This window comes from Mustelus asterias, chromosome 15 (genome assembly GCF_964213995.1).
Source record: "Mustelus asterias chromosome 15, sMusAst1.hap1.1, whole genome shotgun sequence".
In the NCBI taxonomy this organism is placed as follows: domain Eukaryota; kingdom Metazoa; phylum Chordata; class Chondrichthyes; order Carcharhiniformes; family Triakidae; genus Mustelus; species Mustelus asterias.
This window is the reverse complement of record NC_135815.1, coordinates 96,104,814-96,128,865: the sequence shown is the minus strand read 5'-3', so window position 1 is coordinate 96,128,865 and position 24,052 is coordinate 96,104,814. Positions and strand designations below refer to the sequence as shown.

At 44.7% G+C, this 24,052-nt stretch overlaps 1 protein-coding gene across 1 annotated transcript in view; it reads right to left on the bottom strand.

The window, feature by feature from the left end:
* slx4ip (SLX4 interacting protein) overlaps positions 1-11,827 on the bottom strand; it is a 111,411-nt gene extending 99,584 nt beyond the window's left edge. Inside the window, 1 exon segment of the mRNA XM_078230357.1 lies at positions 11,736-11,827. Within this exon segment, the coding sequence (XP_078086483.1) occupies positions 11,736-11,762 (27 nt within the window). The 5' untranslated portion in view covers positions 11,763-11,827.
* Between the last annotated feature and the right edge of the window lie 12,225 nt (positions 11,828-24,052).

Sequence of the window (24,052 nt, the reverse complement as noted above, 5' to 3'; positions counted from 1 at the left end):
AAAAATAAGTTCTAGACATATAGATGACATAAGTCACAATAACCCTTTAATCTACAACCACCCGTTTTTCGTGGGAAACGATTCAGAGATCGCTCTCTCAATGACCACTGTCAGACTTGAATTTGTGAACTAATATACACCACACAAGTGTAATTACTTAATTCAGCATATTGAACTACATATAATGAATTTCGTATAATCTTAGTTAGAATACATATCAGCACATTTTTGTTCTCATCACGTCTTACCTTTTCATTAAGTCTATGCATAATACACTGAATAACTCAGAAATAACTTAATGTGCCTAAAAACTGTGTGTGGTCTTATACTATATTAAAGAAAATATATATTTTTTAAAAATCATTTAATGATTCATTAGTTCCAGTACCTAAGTCTATCCAGACTAAATATGTTATGACATGTTAGAAATTTCAATTTCTTGAATGGTTCCTTATGTTAAATCCACTTGAAACTGTAAAACATACCTACCTTCAGAAGTTCTCAAAATCAAACTAATGAATGGCATCACAAGTTGTTTTATATATGCAACTTACGCTATGTTTAATGTTCCTGAGCTTCAGATATACCCTATGCTGAGTTATAAAAAAATTATGTCCTCAACTCCAAAGTGACAAATAGCATTCCAATTATAACTATTGCATTGTCCACCCATTGGTATTAGTTGTATTTTGGTTATCCCACACCGCTTAACTAATCCCCTTTGCAAGTAACATGGGCTACAAAAAACAGTGTAGATTTCAAGCCATGACCCAATATGAATTACTGCATGTCACAGGCAAAATGGTTACAACATGTGAATGCTCAGACTAACAACCTTTAATTTTATAACCCAGTAGCTTTATTTAAAAGATCCATTTATTGAAGGGTAGACAATTGACGTCAGTTAGCAAAAACTATAAGGCACTGTTAACATACAAGGACACAGAAATTTGAAAAATTCTTAAAGTCCACATAAAAATGGATGGTATTGAAAATAGCTGATCAAAAACTTGGTTTAATGGAACATTTTAAAGAGAGACTGGGAGTTGATGAGGTTGAGGGATTTAGGGAGAAGTTGCCAATACATGGGATGGAGGCGGTTGAAGGCATGGTCAGCACCGATGAGGTGAAGGGAGGGAGGAATGGATTACTACAAGCAATAATAATTGGAGGAATTAGACCATAAGACCATAAGACATAGGAGCGGAAGTAAGGCCATTCGGCCCATCGAGTCCACTCCACCATTCAATCATGGTTGATTTCAACTCCATTTACCCGCTCTCTCCCCATAGCCCTTAATTCCTCGAGAAATCAAGAATTTATCAATTTCTGTCTTGAAGACGCTTAACGTCTCGGCCTCCACAGCCCTCTGTGGCAATGAATTCCACAGACCCACCACTCTCTGGCTGAAGAAATTTCTCCTCATCTCTGTTCTAAAGTGACTCCCTTTTATTCTAAGGCTGTGCCCCCGCGTCCTAGTCTCCCCTGTTAATGGAAACAACTTCCCTACGTCCATCCTATCTAAGCCGTTCATTATCTTGTAAGTTTCTATCAGATCTCCCCTCAACCTCCTAAACTCCAATGAATATAATCCCACGATCCTCAGACGTTCATCGTATGTCAGGCCTACCATTCCTGGGATCATCCGTGTGAATCTCCGCTGGACCCGCTCCAGTGCCAGTATGTCCTTCCTGAGGTGTGGGGCCCAAAATTGCTCACAGTACTCCAAATGGGGCCTAACCAGTGCTTTATAAAGCCTCAGAAGTACATCCCTGCTTTTGTATTCCAAGCCTCTTGAGATAAATGACAACATTACATTTGCTTTCTTAATTACGGACTCAACCTGCAAGTTTACCTTTAGAGAATCCTGGACTAGGACTCCCAAGTCCCTTTGCACTTTAGCATTATGAATTTTGTCACCGTTTAGAAAATAGTCCATGCCTCTATTCTTTTTTCCAAAGTGTACGACCTCGCACTTGCCCACGTTGAATTTCATCAGCCACTTCTTGGACCACTCTCCTAAACTGTCTAAATCTTTCTGCAGCCTCCCCACCTCCTCAATACTACCTGCCCCTCCACCTATCTTTGTATCATCGGCAAACTTGGCCAGAATGCTCCCAGTCCCGTCATCTAGATCGTTAATATATAAAGAGAACAGCTGTGGCCCCAACACTGAACCCTGCGGGACACCGGTTGCCATTCTGAGAAAGAACCTTTTATCCCAACTCTCTGCCTTCTGTCTGACAGCCAATCGTCAATCCATGTTAGTACCTTGCCTCGAATTGAAGGATTCAGGGGCAAGTGGTAAGAGTAGTTAAAGAGCTAACATTCAGACTGGAGCTAAGTGTCAAGTAACATTCACACCACACCAGTGCCAGGCAATGAGCATTTCTAACAAGAGAGAATGTAACCATTTCCCCATGATATTCAATGGCACTGCCGTCACTAAACCCAACACAATCAACACACAGGGGGTTACTGTTGACCAGAAACTGAACTTGTCTAGCCATATAAATACAGTGGCTACAAGAGCAGGTCAGAGGCTGGGAATTCTGAAGCAGGTAACTCACCTCCTTTCCACCATTTGCAAAGTACAAATCAGAATTGTGATGCTATACCCATCACATGCCTGGATAAGTGCAACTTCAACAACACTCAAAAAGCTTGACACCATCCAGGACAAAGCAGCTCACATGATTGGCACCCCATCCATCAACTTAAACATCTACTCCCTCCACCACTGTCGCAGTGTTCACCATCTGAAGGATACATTGCAACTCAACAAGGCTTCAAGAGCATCTTCCAAACCCGTGATTTCTACAACCTCGTCCTAGGACAAGGGTAGCAGATTCATTGGAACACCATCACCAAAAAGCCCCCCGGCAAAGCCACACACCATTCTGTTCCTTCACTGTCACTGGTTCAAAATGCTGGAACCCTCTACCGAACAGCATTGTGAGTATGCCTACATTCTATGGACTGCAGTGGTTCAAGAAGATAGCTCACCACCAATTTCTCAAGGGCAATTATGGATGGGCAATAAATGCTGGCCTAATCAGCAGCACCCGCGTCCTAAAGAAGAATGAAAAAAAAGACACAGGAAGGATCATACAAACAGAAGTAGGCTGAGGATTTTCAAGTGGAAGTATTCAAAACTGGGAGTCGCTGATGCTGAGAAATAGACTCTAGATGAGAATCCGGAAACAGCCCAATGTTCAAATGCAAAAATTCAAGGATTTCCATGATCACAAACACACAAAATCAGATCTAAGCTTAAATTAAATGTTCCAAGATGCTAAAATTTTTGAGATTCAATTTCAAATTGAATCAAATCAAATTTCAACTTAGAAAATACCTTGCCTTGAAAACATTAAAATTAGCTATATTGAAAACTAAAAGTAGCTTTGAGTATTTCACCATGATGTGTGAAATGGTCAGAACCTGCAGATATGGTTTCACCCACTCAACCACAGAGAAATCAGCACTTCTGGTTGAGTACCATGATGCTACTGCATTGATGTTAATCAGTAAGAAAAATAACGAGTACATAATTAATGCATTAGGGTGGCACAGTGATTAGCACTGCTGTCTCACAGCGCCAGGGACTCAGGTTCATTCCTGGTCTTAGGTCACTGTCCGTGTGGAGTCTACACGTTCTCCCCGTGTCTGCGCGGGTTTCCCCAGGTGCTCTGGTTTCCTCCCACAGTCCAAAGATGTGCAGGTTAGGTTGATTGGCCCTTAGTGTCGGGGGGATTAGCAATGTAAATATGTGGGGGTTACAGGGATAGGGCCTGGATGAGATTGTGGTCATTGCAGTCACGGTGGGCTGAATGGCCTCCTTTTGCACTGTCGGGATTCTATGATAATCATAACATTATAACTATATTGTGATTAATTTAACAAAACCATGTAGCCTCCTTCATTGCTGGCTTTTGACAAAGGGTCATCTGGACTCGAAACGTCAGCTCTTTTCTCTCTTACAGATGCTGCCAGACCTGCTGAGATTTTCCAGCGTTTTCTCTTTTGGATTCAGATTCCAGCAGCCGCAGTAATTTGCTTTTAGCCTCTTTCATTGTTGTAAAATGTTATGATTCTAAGTAGAATATTTTAGGTTAAGAAAATAAAATAACATTTTCCTTTTTAGAAAGATACGAGGAATTTTGGTTTTAATGGATCCAGCTAAATCCAACAGTCATGTTGCATAGGTGGCAAATAGCCTCCTTCTGCACTGTAGATTCTATGATTCTGAGCACCACCAGTGAGATGAATAAACAGTTTTTTGGTGTGTTGGTTGAGAGAATTCCCAGCACTTCAACCAGTGTCATAGGACTTACAACATCCACCTGAACAGGTAAACACGTTGGTTTCATTTCTCATCTGAAACACAGCATTCCTTCAGTACTACACTGAATTTCAGCCTAGAACATCCACTCAAGTCCAAGTGTGGAACTCTAAAGCACAACAACCTCAATCAAAGGTGTGATTGCTGCCAAGTGAACTAAGCTAATGTTACTGTTAGCACAACGTCAGATACTTCAGAGATCTTCCGAAGGTGGACTTTGGCCAACTTCAGAGTTTGGATCTGATTGCAAAATACTTTTGAGGTGAAAGATAGTGTGAACCTATTAATCAATTTCTGTCCTGCCCACGGAAACATTCTGCTTCTGGCTGCTCAGTCATTGCTGTCAACCATCACTTGCTTCTGCTGATGAGAAGTGAACAATAACTGACAGCAATGACTGTCCAACCGGAAGTGGAAAACTTCGGAGAGTGGAGCAAAAGTTGATTATGTTGACAAACTACTTTGAATAGACCCAAGTGGACACTTCTATCATGACTGATCTGATGAAGAATATTAAATAAGCAATATTGTTTGAATGATCTAATACAGTGAAATGTGTTTATATCCTATTTCTATGCAAAATTCAAATTAAAAAGTGATTGATTTTGTGAACAAATTTAACATAAAATGGAATATAATTATTGACATAATACTCCCTCTAGTTATCCCAGACCTTGGTACTGTTGATGACTGACCTAAGTATATGGTGGTTGAACATAATTAGGAATGTCTGTTGTATAGAAGTGCTGTAATGTACATTATTCTTGGACTGCTGGTTTACATATGCCTCTAGTTTTATCTATTCAAAGTTGAATTCTTTGGGTGAAATTTTATTAGTGTTTGGAGTTGAACGGAATCTTGCATGTGTTTAGTTTTGAAGAAATAAAAACAAGATATCATATTGAGAGTAAGAGCTGCTATACAAATGTCAAATTCTTCTAAAATTAAAATTCCATTACATATTTGTGCAGAGGAAATTTTTCCTACGGAACATTATAAGTAAATATAGCTCAAGTGCTCCCTCTTCTGGTTTACAATATCTATAATCTCAACTACGTAATTTTCATTATTACATAGAATCTCAATCAATGACAAGGAAACCATGATTTGATCTTAGTAAAGAATGAAAGAAAGTACATTTCAAAAACTAGCTAGCAAAGCATTGATTTTAAAAGGAAAGGGGAGATGTAGGAAGTGTTTTTCCCCAAAGCCCTTTCCCTTTACTGAAAGTAGGTGACTGATGTTTAGGGTACAGTTCCACGGATGATGGCTGTCTTCCAGTATCTTGTCCAAATGACCAATTTTGATTTGTGAGCCAAGACAGATGAGCGAGTTAGTCAGTTGCGGGATGTCATAACTGAGTCTAATTCCATCCCGATGAACATCTGCGCACACTTTCTAGCAACGGGATCACTTGACAGTAAACAGGAGCAGTAATCCTGGCATGTTGATGCTATAAACTGTTGAAGGTAAACTAATGGGTTACAGTGCCTGAGCTGTGTGTAGACAACCAGACTTTGTTTTCGTGACAAACGCGTCAGCTGAGATTTGATATAAAGAAAAGATTTAATAAACACCAGAAGAGGTATCTGGATCAATTTGATTTGATTTATTATTGTCACATGTATTAGTAAACAGTGAAAAGTATTCCACAATTGGAATAACTGGCTCTGCATATAGCGGAACTTCATTTGAGATTCAGAACAAGCAATAACAGATTGATAATTGGATGTCAATATTCCATGATCAAGCAGAAATCAGCAGCATTTGCGATCCCTTATATATAGTCTTTAGTTTATAGCAAGATACTGAATTAATACGATCTGATCTGATAAATAAGTAGCATATAAATTCTTTACAAAAAAATCCTGTTTACATTAAACTCCTGTGTTTAACAATCTCAATGGCAACACCAGGTATTTTTCAAAGAACACCAGCCCTACTATAACAAACACTGAAAGAGTATCTACCGAGACCAACACAGTTACAACAATAGAATTCAAACCAAGGCTAACTGAAAGATAATCTGTTGTAGAGCAAATCCAGTATGATGTATGCTCTTGTAGCCTGCTAAGACATCTGATAGAGAGCACTATGATACACAGGGAATTTCAGGGGAAAAAGTACAAGAAATTGAATAGAAGGAAATGAAGTCCCTGTATGAGCAATTAGGAGTGATGAGGGTATTGAGCCATGACTTCCTTGGAGTGGTAATGAGCATCAGTATGCCCCTCCGTAGCCACTTAACACTGCCAAATTTCTTCCGTGCCTGTCTCAGCCAACCTTCCGACTTAGACCAGTATCAAAGTCTGAGAGCGTTCAAGCGAAGGAGGACACGCCATTATGGCACTTGCTGCCATTATGCAAGTAAGTTTAAAGGTCCAACTGAAATTGGAAGGCCAGGGAGAAGGAGAGTGTCTAAGCTAAGTGAATAGGATCGGTTAGTCAGGGGGTGGGGGCAGGAGGTCCGAGTGTTTACCATAGTTACCCAGAAATTAGGTTTTAATTCTAACTTTTTCTGAGTAACTGTTTGTGTAACACAGTCAGAACCATCTGAGGTTAGCATTTTAAATTCCATATGCGGATGGTTCCCAGCACAGCACAATTGCCCAGAGGAAGTTGGCACTTCTGGGCAGTTGCTGGGTAAATGCTTACCTGGGAAGTTCCAAGAGGGATTTTAGACTGCACCTCGGGGGTGCTACCTGCTCAAATCTAAAACTGGGGAGCCCGGAAGTTATGTTTCATTAGTGAATCGGTGACACTCAAGTCCGGGAAAAGTTGAGGAAGTTTCTGACGATGAAGTATGAAAGGCACACAACTAGTCATTCTTTTGATGGATAAGTTCAGAAAGACAAAAGCACAAATGCAAAACTTCACACAGTCATTGCATGAAACTGAAGATCTCTTTGGACTTGTTAATAAGATAGAAACAGTGTGTATTGAATAAAACACAAATAACTTGAAGCAATCTACACTTTCTAGTTTTCTTGTTGTTTCTTTGTTTTTATAATCCAGCAAAACTGTCAAACTCAACAACAACAAACACCAATATAATGTGTTTATGCTGGTGCTTGGTTTGTTTAGTGGAGCTTTACTATAGTGAAGCCTGACTATATGGATCAGCTCCAGCTCTGCATAAAGTAGGTATTGTTTCAATTAGGTGTTGCACAATGTAGAATTTTGATGAACTATTTTGATGGATATGTACCTGATCCACCACTTCACATTACAGGTGTCTGTAGATGTCTGCAGTTGGATAACTGGCAACACTGGGAACGATTAACTTCTTGCATGCTTGACAAGTATTGCACTTGGTGTGAACAATCATTATTAATACAAGGAGAGTTTTCACCACAGAAATCCTGCTAGTGTGGGTTTATTTCAGGATTTGTTGGCTCCTTACTCCAGAAGAGGCAATGACCTTTCGTTCAATAACATTTATTTACATTCTAACTATTTAAAAAGGTTAAACAAAACCAAAGCACATCTCTTGAGATGCTTCACACTCATCTTCTCTCAGTGAGTGACATCACTATGATATAGTGCTTTACACACATTCTCAGTATTTATTAGAGTTAGCCCTATATATCCCCTTCCCCCAAGTCTTTCTCCCCATGCCTTTATTCCCATACAACTATACACACACATTCTCCTACACCTCACCCCAAAGTTTCTTTTCTTAAAGAAAAGTCTCTTTGGTGGTTTCACCAGTCATCCTGAACAAACGTGGAGTTCCTTGATGGGAATCCTGTTACTCTGAGGTCAGTTTGGGGGGGTTGAGATTCCTGGTTTTGCTCATATGTTTTTGATTTGATTTATTATTGTCATATGTATTAGTATGCAGCAAAAAGTATTGTTTCTTGCGCGCTATACAGACAAAGCATATGTGGTTCTATGGACATAAAACCATTAAAAGCACGGGTATTCTGCCCGTGCTTTTAATGGTTTTATGTCCATTGAAATTAAGGCAGATTTGTTCCTTCCAATGATTCCTGGCTGCATCTTCACCAGATACACTATCAGTTGCTGTAGCATCTCAATTACTTTACCAGCACGGTTCTGACCTCAAATCCATACCCTCTCTCCTGTAACAACAATCGGAAGGTCTTGAGCCATATGCCATTATCTAAATGAGCCCTTCCTTCTTCCAGCTTGATCATGGTCTTCCATTTGGTAGCAAGGTGCAGGGCCAGAAAGGAAGCTGTATCTTTAGCCTGTGGCCCATCAGAAGCTCGAATGGGGCAAACCCATTGTGTCATGATGTGGAGCGATACCTGAGCAGAATGAACTAAGTTGCCATTCTTCTTCAGTAGGGCTTTTATAATGCATCTCCTCACTCAGTTTCTCTTTTAGACTGAGGGCATTTTGGGGAACTTGTGGCATGCACAAATTCAGACAATGCTGCGCAGGATTAGAAGCACATGTTGCAAATTGTGGTCCATCATTAGGGATAAAAAAGTCTGGAATGCCATGTGGAGAGAACATTTTCTTCAAGAAGTTAATAGCAGCTTCAGAGGTGAGGCCATGTAAGCTTTTGCACCTCTATCCAGTGGGAATAATAGTCTACTACAATAAGAAACGTTTTCCCTTTAGAGTTGAACAAATCCTTGCCATGTTGTTCCCAAGGCCTGGATGGGAAGGAGGGCAGAAGTCACTCCTTGTGCTCCTGTTCGTAAATGGCGCAGATGACGTGGTTGAAGACCAGCTCTTTGATAGAGTATGAAATCCCCAGCCACTATACTGACTGCTGATCCCTGGCTTGACACTTGGTGGATCTTTTGGAGGACCTCCAAGCAGAGAGCTTGGTATAACCTCAGTCTTGCATCACATACAGAGGGTCATTTATGATACATTTGAAATATTGCCACAAGACAGGATGGCTTGGAATGTACTATGGCCATTTATCCAGGGTACCCGTACAAATCTAGATGCGTTTTTCTTGCTTTTTGGCTGCATCAAATTCGCGCAACTTCTGGTTTGTTCCTGTCAATGCTGTGAAGGCTTCAACTTCTGCTATGAAGGTTTTATTTTACCGTGTCGGGTAAGTGGCCAGTATCTTGGGCAGTGCATCAGCCAAAGTCTTATATTTATACTAAACATACTCCATAGTAGTGTCACATCGCATTAGACCAAGTCAGGATCGCTGAATCCTGATTGCACCTTTGTGAATTCTTTTGTTTTCAATAAGGTTAGTAATGACTTATGATTGGCCTCAATTTTAAACTGCAGGTCCAGGCTTATTTTTGATAAAGCACAGTGCTGTTCAGTCTTGGTGAATGACCTGGACGTATAGTAAACTGGATTTCTTTTGCCATCACTTTGGATCTGGAATAACCCTGCTCCCAGTCTTGCTGCAGATGCATCAGCTGCCACAAGTATAGAAAATTCAGGGTTGTAGTGGGCTAGGACCACAGAGATGTTAGTATTGTTTTGATTTGTTTAAATGATTGCTGCTGATGCTAAGTCCAGCATCACACCTGGTCCTGTCATAAAATATGTCTGCGGGGTTCATTCATCTGGACTTAGTGAGGCAGTAGTGTGATGGATTATTCTTCACTTGCCTGAATGAGTGCAGCTCCAATATTAATCAAGACGTTTGATACCATACAATACAAAGGAACCCACTTGATTGGCACCCCATCCACAACCTTAAACATTCACTCTCTCCAGCACTGACACACACTGGCAGCAGTGTGTACCATCTACAAGATGCACTGCAGCAACTTACCAAGGCTCCTTCAACAGCACCTTCCAAACCCGTGACATCTATGGCCACCACAAGTAGCCAGGATTCCCACTTTGGGTCCGTCTCAGCCCCAACCCCCCAAGAGGGTGGCACAGTGACTAGCACTGGTGCCTCATAACGCCAGGAACCCGGTTCAATTCTGGCCTTGGGTAACTGTCTCTGTGGAGCTTGCACGTTCTCCCTGTGTCTGCATGGGTTTCCTCCCGGTGCTCCAGTTTCCTCCCCCAGTCCAAAGATGTGCAGGTAAAGTGGATTGGCCATGCTAAATTGCCACTTAGTGTCAGGGAGATTAGCAGGGTAAATACATGGGGTTACGGGGATAGGGCCTGGGTGGAATTGTTGTTGGTGCTAACTTAATGGGCCAAACAGGCTCTTTCTGCACTATAGAAATTCTATGATTCTATGAAACTAATTGGGGACAGTTTTCCCAACGCAGGTAATCCAATTTGGGTACTACCACCCAATTTTCCTGAGGAACTTTCCACCACAGACAGTGGTTGAGACAAACAGTGTAGAAGCATTTAATGAGAAGCTGGATAATCTCAGGAGGGAGAAGGGAATATACTCTTAGATAAAGAAGGGTGGGACAAAGCTCGAACTGAGCACAAATGCTGGCACGGCCTGGCTAAACTGAATGATTTGTTTCTGTGCTGTGTATTCAATTTAATTCTCAGCAGCCATACAAAATCTCACTACAGTATTAGCAGTGATGCTCCTGCCCCCAATTGCAGAATAATTGGCAATTCCATTGTTTGGCCTTAAACATGAACAATTGCCAATTGGGTGACTTGCTAGGCAGTTATTAGAACCAATGGGACTATGTCCAGGATGAATCATTCAGTTTAGCAGAGAACTAAAGGCAGAAATTAGTTCATCAAAACAACTGCAATCACTTTTTTATGCAACCTTTATAAAATGCGACATTTTCTATTATAAAAAGCTATTTTTTTGCTAAGATGAGGTGGGAAAGATAATACGTTTAACCCTCCAGTTCTCTTCCCTTACCCTTTACTCATGAAATCAGTGACTCATGTTGGAGTAGAATTTCAAGAAGAGGAGGAGAATTATTACCATGTTGCATAGGAACATTGAAGAAAATAACTCCTTTATGACAGCAAATATTGTGCTTAACTCAAGAAGTCTCTGGCAGCCTCAGTCAGCCCCCAGTGGAGATAATCTAAGCGCACAGTTCAGCCTTTATGTCAAGAGGCTCGTTCAGTCATGCGCAGTAACCCTTTACTCCATTCCATGTGTATGTGGGTATTATCAGCAATTCCCTCTTCCCTGCCCACTACAAACTACAGTAAGAAGTCTCACAACACCAGGTTAAAGTCCAACAGGTTTATTTGGTAGCAAATACCATAAGCTTCGGAGCACAGCTCCTTCGTCAGATGGAGTGATATCCACTCCATTTGACGAAGGAACTGTGCTCCGAAGCTTATGGTATTTGCTACCAAATAAACCTGTTGGACTTTAACCTGGTGTTGTGAGACTTCTTACTGTGTTTACCCCAGTCCAACGCCGGCATCTCCACATCATCACTACAAACTAAGCAGTCTCTATTCAAAGAAGTGATTTTATATAACAGTATAACAGCAAAATTATACATGAAAAAATATAATTCAAGGAAAATGTAATTACCCTTACCTTAAGGACAAATTTATTTGACGGCATCGCTGCAATAGAAACTTGCTCAACCTTCAGCGGTAGTCGAATGAATTACTAACAGGACAACCAACCTAAGTGAAGATAGAAAATAGATTGTAAAAAGAAAATGCAAATCAAACCTTAATTAAATATAAATACGATATTAAACACCAAGTTCCAACTTGGTTCATTGGCAGCATTTTCACCTACAAAAGATTGTGGGTTTCAGTCCCTCTCCACAACATCAACACATATCTTGGGCTGATATTTCAGTGCAGTAGAGAGAGCACTCGGATTTTGCCGTCTTCCTGAGGAAATGGTAAACCAAGGCTACACCTCGATGGTTCACATGAATGTGAAAGATCCCGTGGAATTATTCAAGAGTAGGGAGCTCTTGGGCCAACATCACTCAACCAACACTATCAAAGCTTTGTCATTTTTACTATTTGTGGTATTGAGCTGTACACATAATAAATGCGTACAATTCAAAACCAACTCACTTTGGATGCTCTGAAGATGTGAAAGGCATTAAATGAATAAGTTATTTCTCTTTTCAATATGTCAATAACAATTCAAACATTTCTGACATTTATCGTCATTTAGAAATAACAAAGCTCTGTTGTATCACTGGTAGTAATTAGGCACTCTAAACAGTCTCATTGTTATTAATTTGTAAATAGTGTCATTACGAGTAAATGTCTACCTACTTTTTATCAAGTTGTCAAGTTACTATATTTCAGGTAGAGATCATACTTCTGTTGCACCAGAATACTCCAAACAGTTTATTTTTAGGTAGGAAACTCTTAGCTTGAATTCCATATCAAACTTTTACATTTGCATCCCTTGCCATGTGCATCTGGATTACAATAGTTATTAGGTGATCCCGGTATGCAAAGGCTGGAGTTTAACCAGCTATTACTATACTGTTCAGATTAAATAAGCAGTACACTATTTAGTTAATTGCTTTTTAAAATAGAACATGTTTGATTAATCAAACACTTTTCTTTTGCCTTGAACTGGAACGTGTGGTATGCATCAGCACAGAGCACTTGTCCAGCTGGACAAACCGACTAATTATGGCATTGGCTTGCAGTCATCTAAAGCCAAGTGATGAGAATCCCAGACCTTCCAAGTTTGTTCCTCTAAGTCTTATCAATGATCCAGGCTGGCTGGTCATTCATCAACAAACCCTGAAGTACTGAAAGCCTGAAGAGCTCAGACATCAGGTTACTGAATCTGCCTCATGGATGATTGACTCCGTTCCAAACTACCATTACCACACATGCCATTTTGGTGCCAACTTGATCCTAGATACACTCAGGTCACCTCCCAAGCCTCTAAATAAATGATTCAATTTCATTGCCAGTATGAAATTTATTTAATATTTTACCACATTAAAAGGTCTATATAAATGCTAGGTCTTGTTAAGAAATGAGGATGACACTTCAATTTGGAAATTTTGCCACACATTATTTTTGTTGCTAATTTCTTTTGCTCACTCCAGTGATTTCCAGCTGAGACATCAATGAAGGTGAGCAGTCCCCCCTCATCTCTTTCAGGTTCCATAACGCATGAACCTTAACTGCAAGTGTCATTGGATTATTCAACTGCAAGGATCACCACAACAGAATCTAATTCAATGCTCACCTGGCATCCACTCATCTGCATTTCCAATAGAGATTACTGGATACAAAGAACCTTTTCCCCTCCCTAATCTAGAAACAGTGAAGTCAACTGTAGTATCCTACTCCCACTTTGGCTGAGCTTAGTTCACACAGAAAGGAATTCAACAAATTTCCAGGAATGGTAATCCACTGAGTTCAAGTGGCTCTGCTGAGTTCAAGAATCCCATATTTGGGAGTCAAATCCTGCCCCCATTCTCCCACTGGCAGCAATAGGATCTGTTGGATACAGGGGCTGGACTTGCTCCCACCCGCCATTTTAAAAGATCCCCAGAGTCTCCACAACTCAGTGAAAATCCAGGCTTGGAATCTTCAGAAATTTAGAACATCAAAATGCTCAGAACACTTCTCATACATTAAAGTACTGTGGATATGGTGTGTCCTGGTTCAACAAACATTAAGTGACTTCTATGATAATATGCTGACAACAGGCTGCTCAAGTCTCAGCTTGAAAATTGCATTTTACGCCCAATACCTACAATACTATCAATTATAGAAATTGTAATTTGGACTGAAAATATACTGGAGGTTGTTAAAGGATTTCTGTCAAACTGAATCTAAGCAACCAGATCAAACGTGCAATCCTTCAACTCAACCATTCTAGTTGGCAATTATATCAAATACTCATTGCTTACAAAGCTGCAAACATTTTTTGTTTTAAAAACCACCGACATAGTTTCTGATTCTGGTATTCACTACATAAAAATTCCTTAGGATAAACTCTTCATTAAAATATAGCTCCTTTCATTTTTAAAAAAATCTAGCTTTATCCTTTGTAATCCCTCTGCACCACCTGCAATCCCTTACCAGGAAAATAGGCAGGCTCCCTGCCTCTCAGAAGTCTGCCACTGGTATTCCATGAGCAACCACTGGGAGGTACACGAGAGCAGCCCTAGGAGCAAACCCACTCCAACTCTCATTTGATTGCTTTTTGGGATTGCACAGTTGCACATTCGGGGGAAAAAAATCGCAGCTACAAATCTACACACCAGGGCAGGTTGTTTTTGGCTCAGGCCACTGAAAGAGGGATCATTTTCAGGTCCTGACCCATCATGTCACGTGTGTGGCATGCCCAACATAATTTCTGTTGGATTGGCCAATTAATGGCTAGAGAGCACTCTTGCCATTCAACTAAGCTATGTGGCAGGCTTCCAACACCGGAGGGCCAGTAGAAAACCGTCCAGTAGCAACTTGCAGTGCAGGTAATGGAGAGAGGGTGCCTCAAGGTGGAGAAAACACTGTCAGCATTTTAAAAATCTTTCAGAATACAAATGATCACAGCTGCCAGTCTGCTTCCGCATGGTGGTCTGCGGCCATTTGTAAGTCAGCTGGGGTAGGGACACAGAAGGGAATGCTTAAATAATGAAATGGAGCACTGGCAGCCTGTGGCTACTGCCAGGAAACTACTTCCATTCTCTGGCTGTGTTTCAGCCACTGCAGGGGGCTTATTCGCAAGCTAGAAAATTCCAGTCAGTACAGCCTAATAGTCTCAATTGGCTATCTGCTGCTTGTGGACAATTTTAATCCCACACTCCCAGTAGGAAATTGATGGATCGGATCTCATCAGTTTACTAAGAGCTGGGTTAGGTTCAAATTTCTACTTTTTCTCGAGTTCCCTGCCTGAAGACAGGTCTAACCCACAGTGCCACAACTTCCACCATGGGTAGGGCACAGAGCCAGGACCTGAATCCACCCCAGCCAGAACAGGGATCAAACCTGTGCAGTTGGCACCAATTTGATTCCACTCCAACCTTCCAGCAAACTGCCCCCCTCAGGAGTCTGGGTTACTTTGGCAACATATACGTTTGCATGCATATTGTAGTCTGGAACTATGGATAGTGATGGTACAGGCTCCAATTTCCTTCCATCAAATAGCTGACCAAGAATCCCTCCCATTCTTACCACCGCTATTGGCATATGTCGGAAGCATTTACAGGTTGATATATTATGAATGCACCTCCCTAGCCAAAAGGCCTGGAGTAGGAGTTGAACCTAGAGGTTCTAGCTCAGAGGCAAGAATACTACTCAATGCACCACAAGGCTTCCACTAGTTAAAATTACTCCCATTATTTACAGTGCAAATAAAATATTGAAAAACATAACTTACACTTTTTAGTAAGTTCTTCCAGCCACCCTAATGCAATGCTTTGGGAGATATATTCGCACATGGAATTCAAACATTGGTTGGGTATTCTCAGTTTCCTGTTTGTTCCCGAGTACCTTTCCAAATTTCAGGATGTCCTCAAGGATTTTCACAATTAATTAAGTACTTTTGTGTTGTAGCCAATGTTGTAAAATAAGAAATGAGGCAGCAATTTGCACACAGCAAGGTTCCACTAATAACAAATTCGATGGTCAGATAATGGGTTTTAGTGATGATAGCTCAGGAACAAATATTGGCCATCATACGTGTTTTTCTTCATTCAGTTGGTGACTTGGCATCTTTCAGACACGACCTCAGCGACCACTATATCAATAGTTTTATATAAATTGCTGAAAGCAGACTGCTCCCAGTTCTTAGGTTGCTCTGCAATTTTGGACAAATTCTTTAAACTAATCTAATCTAGTCTATTTCTTTTTGATTACTCTGCAGTCTTCCAAAACTCACAATAGGTATGCCACAATGTAACAAAGTACAATTCCAAGTCAAATTCCTTGATGGCTTTCAGATTCACTACGATTCTCTTTCATTTGGATAGAAATGGAACTGAGTTCAGAAACACAGAAAGTATGCATGCCTCAAACAGCCTTCGAATAGGCAGCTGTCAACCAAGAGTGGTTTCTAATTTTGTTCTTGCTAAACCATTGCCATTCCCCCCTTCTTTTGAGCAGCAGTCAAATGTTGATGGTTGGTATGTACAATTAAGTGGGCCTGATTCAATCAACGTTCTTGCAGTCCAAAGGCATTTAAATTTGGATATCCAGACTATTTGTTTTAGCAAAAATGTATTGTTGAAACTTTCTAAAAATTGAGGAAAGCAGCAACTTAATTGTGATTAGACATCCTGCAAAATTTTAATGCAAACATTAGGATCACCTTGAAGAGATTAGGTTTAAGGCCTCAGTGACCGAAACACATGTTTATAATCTGACTTAATTATACCCATCAGCACATTTTTATTACTCAGAATCTCTTTGGCCTCATTGATTCGAGTTTCAGAACATAGGACGCAGCTTTCTCCTTTATATAGCATACTTATTGCTATAAAACATCCCGTGGGGTTTCACAGGAACACTATCAAACAATATTTCATACCTGGCAGATAATGAGATATTAGAACTCCTGACCAAAACTTTGATTAAAGAGGTAGACTTTAAACAATGTCTTATAGGAAGAGAGAGGAGTAGGGAGGTGGATATTTTAGGGAGGAAATACACAGAAATCACAACATGAGAAGACGACCAGTCGGCCCAACTTGTCTGTGTTGGCATTTATGCTCCACACAGAAAATATCCCAATATTTACTCATCTGTTCCCATCAAACTTCAACCCCATTTTCTTCATCTACCTATCCAATCTTGAATGTTGACATTACCTACCTCAACCACCTATCCTGGAAGTGAATTCTATCTCGCTTTAAGTCCCTTACATTTAATTTAGCCATCCCTTCATAATTGTACACCGTATTATCAGATTTCTCCAAAATCTGTATTCTAGTGAAAAAAGTATGTTCTTCACCTCACCCTGTTACCAAATGGTGCAGAGAAGCTTTGAAGTCCACATTAATATACCATGTGAAAATGAATACTGAGGTCACATGCCCAACCATAGTACTCTTAGAATCATACGGAACAGAAGGAAGCCATTCGGCCATGATAGAGGTGCGGAATCTCCAGTTGGTCCAACTCACTACGATGGGCAGTCATGTTTTATTTATTAATGTAATTAATCGCATCTGGATTCCCAAATACTATTCACAGGAAGGATGGGCTGAATGACCATTCCATGTGTTTTATTTATTTGGCCTTAAAAAAAACATTGTAGATGAAAAAGAGAGTATACAAAGGAAAGATTGAGGATGGGCCATATCACATCTTTTCAATTTATTCAAGAACTCAAAAACAGCTTCTTCCCTGCTGCCATCGGACTTTTGAATGGACCTCCCATATATTAAGTTGATCTTTCTCTACACCCTAGCTATGACTGTAACACTACATTCTGCACTCTCTCATTTCGTTCTCTCCTATGTGCTCTATGAACGATATGTTTTGTCTGTATAGCGCACAAGAAACAATAATTTTCACTGTACCCTAATACATGTGACAATAATAAATCAAATCATTCACAGGATGTGGGCATTGCTGACTAGGCCAGCATTTGCCGCCCAGGCCAGCATTTGCCGCCCATCTCTGTACATACAATTGGTTGTTCCTCAGCATTATACTAAGACAGTAGGAAAAAAAGACTTGCATTTCTATAGCATGGTGGCACAGTGGTTAGCACTGCTGCCTCACAGCGCCAGGGACCCAGGTTCCATTCCCGGCTTGGATCACTGTCTGTATGGAGTCTGCATGCTCTCCCCGTGTCTGCGTGGGTTTCCTCTGGGCGCTCCGGTTTCCTCCCACAGTCTGAAAGACGTGCTGATTAGGTGCATTGGTCATGCTAAATTCCCCCTCAGTGTACCTGAACCAGCGCCGGAGTGTGGCGACTAGGGGATTTTCACAGTAACTTCATTGTAGTGTTAACGTAAGCCTACTTGTGACATTAATAAATAGATTTCATGACCATGGACATTAAAATAAAATACTTTTGAAGAGTAGCCACTATTGGAATGTAAGAGATGTGCCAGTCAACGTGCACACAGCAAGCTCCCACAATCTCTAACGGAAAAGATTATCTGGCTATTAAGTAATGGTATTGGCCAGGTCGCCACCTATATGGTGTCATTGGACCATTAATGTCCGCGAGTTGTTTGGAGCCTTGGTTTACCTGCAGGATGACACTGTCTTGATTTAATGCTAAGTCTCTTTCATGGGATTTGACCCAAAACCTTCTGACTCAGATACATGAGAAAGAGGTATCACCACTAAACCAGAGCTGACATTGACCAGAGGTGCTGGTGCGACTGGGCCGCCAAAACAGCCTCTACCCCATTCCGTTCCTGACTGTGGCACACAGTACTTGAAGTTTGCAGCAGATAGGCTACATGCAGTCCTGCTTCTTGGGCTTGGACACAGACTTGTGCCACCTTCATATTAAATCCATCCCATCCCCATTACTCTCTACTCTCAGCCACATCTCCAAACCACCTCCACACCTGCCCCATAATCAACCCATTTTCCTTACCACATACCCCTATCCACTATCCAACCCCCACCACTAACCCTCAAGTCCAGCACCACCTTCTGAACTTCTGTGCTATCTTACCCAGCTATCCCCCTCTCCATCCCCTTGACCCCCAACCCTCCCCATCCCCTTTACCTCCTCTACCCTTACTGTCTACTTCTCCCAATTCCCCACGTACCACACATCCCTCATCGTCCCCCTCATATTTCTCCTCTCCCCTTAATCCCACTCTTACACCCCCAAATGCCCTCTCCTATTACCTCCTTACCTTTCCCCCTCCCTTTTATTCCACACTGCCTCCTTACCTTCTCCCCCTTACTCATTCCCCATCCACTTTTCCCCCATATGTCCCACACCATCCATCCTCCCCTTACCCCTTTCAATCTCTTCCTCCCCCTTAGTCCCCTCCTCAATCCTCTGCCACTTAACCCCTCCCCATTTCCTCCTCCCCTTTATCCCTCCATCTCCCCCTCCCCACCCTCCCATTTCCTCCTCTCGCCCATCTCTCTCCCTTTTCCACCCACCCCATCTCACATTCCCACTTATCATTCTTCCCTTCATTCCCTCTAATACTACCCCTCCCCATAACCTCTTGCATGCCCCTCGTCACCTCCAATCTTTTACTCCCTCCTAATACCTCCTCCCCATTACCCTCCTCCACTTTCCCATTCTTGTCCCCTATATTGCCCTATTTTCCCCCTGCCCTTCCCTTTTACCCCCTTGCCCTGCTCCCCTCTTAACCCCTTGTTCCCTTCCCTTCCCCCTCACCCCATTACCATCTCTCCCCTATTACCCCATCTCCTCCCCCTCTTGTCTCTATCCCTCTTGCCTTCACCCCCTCTGACCTCACCACCACTCCTATTCCCTCACCCCATGCCTGCTCCCCTCTTAACCCCTCACTTCTTGCCCTCCTCCCCCTTACCCCATCCCCTCATCCCATTCTTACCCCCTCCAAAGCTCACCCCCTCTTAAACCCCCCTGCTTCTCACCCACAACGCCTCCCTTCTATATAACCTACCTCCTTACCCTCCCTGCACTTACACCCTCACTACCCTCTCCTTACCCCCTTAACCCCTTCCTCCCTTTATCCCACCGTCTTATACCCTCCCTGCTTCTCACCGACACCCCACCATATCTCCTTCATAGCCACCCTCCCCCTCCCCCGCTTACTTACTTACCCCCTCCCCCTTAGTTACCCCCTCCTCTTCTGCTTACTCAGCTCCTCCCCCTTTACTTACCACCATCCGCCCTTACCTACCCCCTCCTTTACCTTCTCCTTTACTTACCACCCCTCCCTTTACTTACCCCTTCACTTCCCCACCTCCCCTTCACTTCCCCCCTCTCCACATACCCTCCCCCCTCCCCACTTATGCCCCTCCCTACTTACCCCACTCCCCCTTCACTTACCCCCCTCCTGCCCCCTTTACTTACCCAACCCCTTCACTTAACTCCCTCACTGACCCCATCCCGCCTCTTCACTTATCCCTCTCCCGCCCCTTCACTTACCCCCCTCCCGCACCTTCACTTACCTTCCTCCCCTCCACTTACTCCCCACCTCCTTCACTTACCCCCGTGCCCTTCCACTTACCCCCGCGCCCTCCACTTACCCCCGCGCCCTCCACTTACCCCCGCGCCCTCCACTTATCCCCCTCCCCCTTCACTAACCGCCCCTTGCACCCCTCACTTACCCCCTCCCCCCTTCACTTACCCCCCTTCACATACCTCCCTCCCCTTCACTTATCCCCCTCCACCCCTTCAATTACCTCCCTTCACTTACACCCTTTCCCCTTCACTTACCCCCCTTTCCCCTTCACTTACCCCCCTCCCCCTTCACTTATCCCCCTCCACTTACGCCCCCTCCACCCCTTCACTTATCCCCCTTCCCCCATTCACTTACCCCACCTCCGCCCTTCACTTACCCCTCCTTCACCTACCCCTCCCCTTTCACTTACCCCCTTCACTTACCTCCCTCCCCTTTCACTTATCTCCCTCTCCCCTTCACTTATCCCAACCTCCCCCGCTTCACTTGCCCCCTCCCCTTCAAATACCCCCACCCCCTTCACATACGCCCTCCCCCCTCCACTTACCCCCTCCCCCTCCACTTACACTCCCCACTTACCCACTCCCCCTTCACTTATCTGCCCGCCCCCTCCACTTACCCCCTCCTCCCTTCACTTACCCCCTCCTCCCTTCACTTACCCCCTCCTCCCTTCACTTACCCCCCTCCCCCTTCACTTACCCCCCCTTCACTTACCACCTCCCCTTCACTTACCCCCTCCCTCTTCACTTACCCCCCTCCACTTACCCCCTCCCCTTCACTTACCCCCTCCCCCTTCACTTACCCCCCTCCACTTACCCCCTCCCCCCTTTACTTACCCCCCTTCCACCTTTACTTACCGCACCACCCCTTTCACTTACCCCACACCCCCCTCACGTACCCTCCTCCCCCTTCACTTAGCCCCTCCCCCTTCATTTACCCCCCTCCCCCTTCACTTATCCCCCTCCCCCTTCACTTACCCTGCTCCCCCTTCACTTACCCCGCTCCCCCTTCACTTACCCTGCTCCCCCTTCACTTACCCCCTCCCCCTTCACTTACCCCCTCCCCCTTCACTTAACCCCTCTCCTCCCTTCACTCATCGCAGACGACACAAAGATAAGTGGAAAAGTGAATCGTGTGGAAGGCATAGAAGGTCTGCAGAGAGATTTGGACAGGCTGAGTGAGTGGGCGAGGATCTGGCAGATGGAGTATAACGTTGACAAATGCGAGGTTATTCACTTTGGAGGAAATAACAGCAAATTGGATTATTATCTAAATGGAAAAAAATTACATCATGCTACTGTGCAAAGGGACCTGGGGAGTCCTTGTGCATGAGACGCAAAAACCCAGTCTGCAGGTGCAACAGGTGATCAAGAAGGTAAATGGGATGTTGGTCTATATCGCAAGGGGGATAGAATATAAAAGCAGAGATGTCTTGCTGCATCTGTACAGGGCATTGGTGAGGCTGCAGCTGGAATACTGTGTGCAGTATTGATCCCCTTATTTGCGGAAGGATATATTGGCCTTGGAGGGAGTGCCGAGAAGGTTCACCAGGTTGATACCGGAGATGAGGGGTGTTGATTATGAGGAGAGATTGTGCAGATTGGGTTTGTACTCGTTGGAATTTAGAAGGCTGAGGGGGGATCTTATAGAGACCTATAAGATAATGAAGGGGCTGGATAGGGTAGAGGTGGAGAAATTCTTTCCACTTAGAAAGGAAGCTAGAACTAGAAGGCACAGCCTCAAAATAAAGGGGGGTCAGTTTAGGACAGAGTTGAGGAGGAACTTCTTCTCTCAGAGGATGGTGAATCTCTGGAATTCTCTGCCCACTGAAGTGGTGGAGGCTACCTCGTTGAATATGGTTTAAATCACGGATAGATGGATTCCTGATCGGTAAGGGAATTAGGGGTTATGGGGATCAGGCGGGTAAGTGGAACTGATCCACTTCAGATCAGCCATGATCTTATTGAATGGCGGGGCAGGCTAGAGGGACTAGATGGCCTACTCCTGCTCCTATTTCTTATGTTCTTCTTATGGTATGTTCTTATCCCACTCTCCCCTTCACTTCCCCTGCTCCCCTTCACATACCCCCTCCCCATCACTTACCCCCCTCCACCCCTTCACTTACCATCGTCCCCTTCACTTACCCTCTCCCCCTCTTCACTTAACCCCCCTCCTCCCTTCACTTACCCTGTCTCCCCCTTTCACTTACCCCCCGCCCCCCTTTACTTACCCACCTCCCCCTCCACTTACCCCACCCTTCACTTACCCCCCTTCACTTAGCACCCCCTCCCCCTTCACTTACCCCCTCCCCCTTCACTTACACCCCCCTTCACTTACCCCTCCTCCCCCCTTCACTTACCCCACCCCCTCCCCCACTTCACTTACCCCACCCCCCACCCCCCTCCCTCCCCCTTCACTTACCCCACCCCCTCCCCCCTTCACTTACCCCACCCCCTCCCCTCCTTCACTTACCCCACCCCCTCCCCCCTTCACTTACCCCACCCCCTCCCCCCTTCACTTACCCCACCCCTCCCCCCTTCACTTACCCCACCCCCTCCCCCCTTCACTTACCCCACCCCCTCCCCCCCTTCACTTACCGCACCCCCTCCCCCATTCACTTACCCCACCCCCTCCCCCACCTTCACTTAACCCCACCCCCTCCCCCCTTCACTTACCCCACCCCCCCCTTCACTTACCCCACCCCCCCCCCTTCACTTACGCCACCCGCTCCCCCCCTTCACTTACCTCACCCCCTCCCCCCCTTCACTTACACCACCCCCTCCCCCCCCTTCACTTACCCCACCCCCTCCCCCCCTTCACTTACCCCACCCCCTCCCCCCCTTCACTTACCCCACCCCCTCCCTCCCTTCACTTACCCCACCCCTCCCCCCACCCCCTCCCCCCCTTCACTTACCGCACCCCCTCCCCCCCTTCACTTACCCCACCCCCTCCCCCCCCCTTCACTTACCCCATCCCCTCCCCCCCTGCACTTAGCCCACCCCCCCTCCCCCTTCACTTACCCCACCCGCCCCTCCCCCTTCACTTACCCCACCCCCCTGCCCCTTCACTTCCCCACCCCCCCTTCACTTACCCCACCCCCCCCTCGCCCTTCACTTACCCCACCCCCCCTCCCCCTTCACTTACCCCACCCCCCCTTCACTTACCCCACCCCCCCTTCACTTACCCCACCCCCCTCCCCTTCACTTACCCCACCCCCCCCCACTTACCCCACCCCCTCCTCCCCCTTCACTTACCCCACACCCCCCTTCCCCCACCCCACCCCCCCTCCCCCTTCACTTACCCCACCCCCCCCTTCACTTACCCCACCCCCCTCCCCCTTCACTTACCCCACCCCCCCTCCCCCTTCACTTACCCCACCCCCCACCCCTTCACTTACCCCACCCCCCCCTCCAACTTCACTTACCCCACCCCCCTCCCCCCCTTCACTTACCCCACCCCTCCTCCCTCCCCCTTCACTTACCCCACCCCCCCCTCCCCCTTCACTTACCCCACCCCCCCCTCCCCTTCACTTACCCCACCCCCCCCATCCCCTTCACTTACCCCACCCCCCCATCCCCCCCCCCCCTTCACTTACCCCACCCCCCCTCCCTTTTTCCCCACCCCCCTTCACTTACCCCACCCCCTCCACCCCCCTTCACTTACCCCACCCCCCCTCCCCCTTCACTTACCCCACTTCACTTACCCACCCCCCCTTCATTCCACCCCTCCCCCTTCACTTACCCCACCCCCCCCCCTCCCCCTTCACTTACCCCACCCCCCCTCCCCCTTCACTTACCCACCCCCCCCT